The sequence below is a fragment of the Ixodes scapularis genome, unplaced genomic scaffold (genome assembly GCF_016920785.2).
Source record: "Ixodes scapularis isolate PalLabHiFi unplaced genomic scaffold, ASM1692078v2 PGA_scaffold9__187_contigs__length_104089568, whole genome shotgun sequence".
Taxonomy (NCBI): Eukaryota; Metazoa; Arthropoda; class Arachnida; order Ixodida; family Ixodidae; genus Ixodes; species Ixodes scapularis.
This window is the reverse complement of record NW_024609884.1, coordinates 26,962,700-26,964,916: the sequence shown is the minus strand read 5'-3', so window position 1 is coordinate 26,964,916 and position 2,217 is coordinate 26,962,700. Positions and strand designations below refer to the sequence as shown.

General features: G+C 56.1%; 1 protein-coding gene across 1 annotated transcript; it reads left to right on the top strand.

Annotated features, from left to right (window-relative positions):
• Nucleotides 1-881: 881 nt before the first annotated feature.
• On the top strand, nt 882-1,523 carry LOC120842210 (serine/arginine repetitive matrix protein 5-like; the record flags this gene model as incomplete). Its single annotated transcript, XM_042287266.1, has 3 exons — nt 882-923; nt 1,064-1,089; nt 1,154-1,523. Coding segments are annotated over 3 exons (438 nt in total), but the record flags the coding sequence as incomplete, so codon positions are not given.
• Nucleotides 1,524-2,217: the final 694 nt, after the last annotated feature.

Here is a 2,217-nt window from a genome sequence, read left to right as displayed (position 1 = left end):
TTCAATGTGCTTGCTTGAGCTATCCCTATATTCTGCTCAACCTTGAGCTGAAGATAGAAGCGGCCGCCTTCAGCGCGAGCTCGTTGCATTTTGTCGTGCTTTGACTGGGCGTATACAATTGGGGAAAGCTTTTTCTGCCCATCTCAATCACCGCCCAGCCAGCAACATCATTACCAGTGTTTGTACAGCAATCTTTAACTTGACATGCGACAGGCTGTGTTGCACTAATACACTCGGCCACCAGTCGCTCCAAGATATAGACATACCGATATGACTGCACATGCTTCCTCTGAGAAAGGATGTCGCAACTAGAAATTAAGAAACCATTCATTGAAAGCCAACTGCATCAAATTTGCCCGTTTTCATGTTCGCACTCGCTATAGAATGGCACCAGCTCTATTGCTTGAACTTGTGGCTGTGCATTTATAAACTGAACCCTTATGACATCGCTGATGAGGGTGTCAAAACAATTTTTTGTGTTACAGGGTGAATCGATGGCACACATAAAAAAAACATCGTTCAACACGCTTCACTGTGGAGAGTTGCATAGGCATGCTGAAGAATAGATTCAGATGTTTGCAGAGGTACCAGCCTCTGCATTGTGATCCAGACAGGGCATGCAATATTGCTGCCGCTGTGCCATTTTGCACAATATGTGCTTATTTTGCATTATCCCGAAACATGCACCTGAGCCTTACCTGTCCTCAGAGTCAGACTCTGACTTCAACGATGGTGCGGAGTCTGACGACAGCGGTGCGCAGACCAGGACCGTGAGAGAAAGAGGCCAAGCGATGCGGCGGCAAAAAGTTGGAGGTGGCTGCCTCTACTCGTCGACCACGTCCCACCGGTCATCCCGCTCACCGAGGTCGTCCCGCTCACCGAGGTCGTCCCGCTCACCGAGGTCGTCCCGCTCACCGAGGTCGTCCCGCTCACCGAGGTCGTCCCGCTCACCGAGGTCGTCCCGCTCACCGAGGTCGTCCCGCTCACCGAGGTCGTCCCGCTCACCGAGGTCGTCCCGCTCACCGAGGTCGTCCCGCTCACCGAGGTCGTCCCGCTCACCCAGGTCGTCCCACTCACCCAGGTCGTCCCGCTCACCCAGGTCGTCCCACTCACCCAGGTCGTCCCGCTCACCCAGGTCGTCCCGCTCACCCAGGTCGTCCCGCTCACCCAGGTCGTCCCGCTCACCCAGGTCGTCCCGCTCACCCAGGTCGTCCCGCTCACCCAGGTCGTCCCGCTCACCGAGGTCGTCCCGCTCACCGAGGTCGTCCCGCTCACCGAGGTCGTCCCGCTCACCGAGGTCGTCCCGCTCACCGAGGTCGTCCCGCTCACCGAGGTCGTCCCGCTCACCGAGGTCGTCCCGCTCACCGAGGTCGTCCCGCTCACCGAGGTCGTCCCGCTCACCGAGGTCGTCCCGCTCACCGAGGTCGTCCCGCTCACCGAGGTCGTCCCGCTCGCCGAGGTCGTCCCGCTCGCCGAGGTCGTCCCGCTCGCCGAGGTCGTCCCGCTCGCCGAGGTCGTCCCGCTCGCCGAGGTCGTCCCGCTCACCGAGGTCGTCCCGCTCACCGAGGTCGTCCCGCTCACCGAGGTCGTCTCGCTCACCGAGGTCGTCTCGCTCACCGAGGTCGTCTCGCTCACCGAGGTCGTCTCGCTCACCGAGGTCGTCTCGCTCACCGAGGTCGTCTCGCTCACCGAGGTCGTCTCGCTCACCGAGGTCGTCTCGCTCACCGAGGTCGTCTCGCTCACCGAGGTCGTCCTTTGCAAGCGGTGTATAGTGTGACTCCTGCCATTCTTACCTCTTTAAGATAGTCGTACTATGTTGAAACGAACCTCCCCTCCACCTTTCCAATTATCTTTTGTTTCTTTTTCTCTGTTTCCTGCATGTCACGAACGTTCTTAATCTCCTGAACTGCAATCATAATGTATATTATATAGAACCTCACAAATAGAAGCTATGTAATGTTTTTGGTGTGTTTGTTTGCGCGCTAGATTCGTTTATATCTTTTAATGCTTGTAATACCTAAGCGATTCCGTAATTCTACTAGAATATATCTCTGCGCGTCAGTGGCAGAGTGGGCACCGCACCTGGTGGCGATGCAGGGGTCCCAGGTTCCAAATCCTGGGACCGGATGTAGCTTTTTATTACCCTGTAAAATCCCTCCGTCTAGGAAATTATTCAAGAATGTTGCTTTTGATTCCAGAACAGAATGCTCTGTCTGA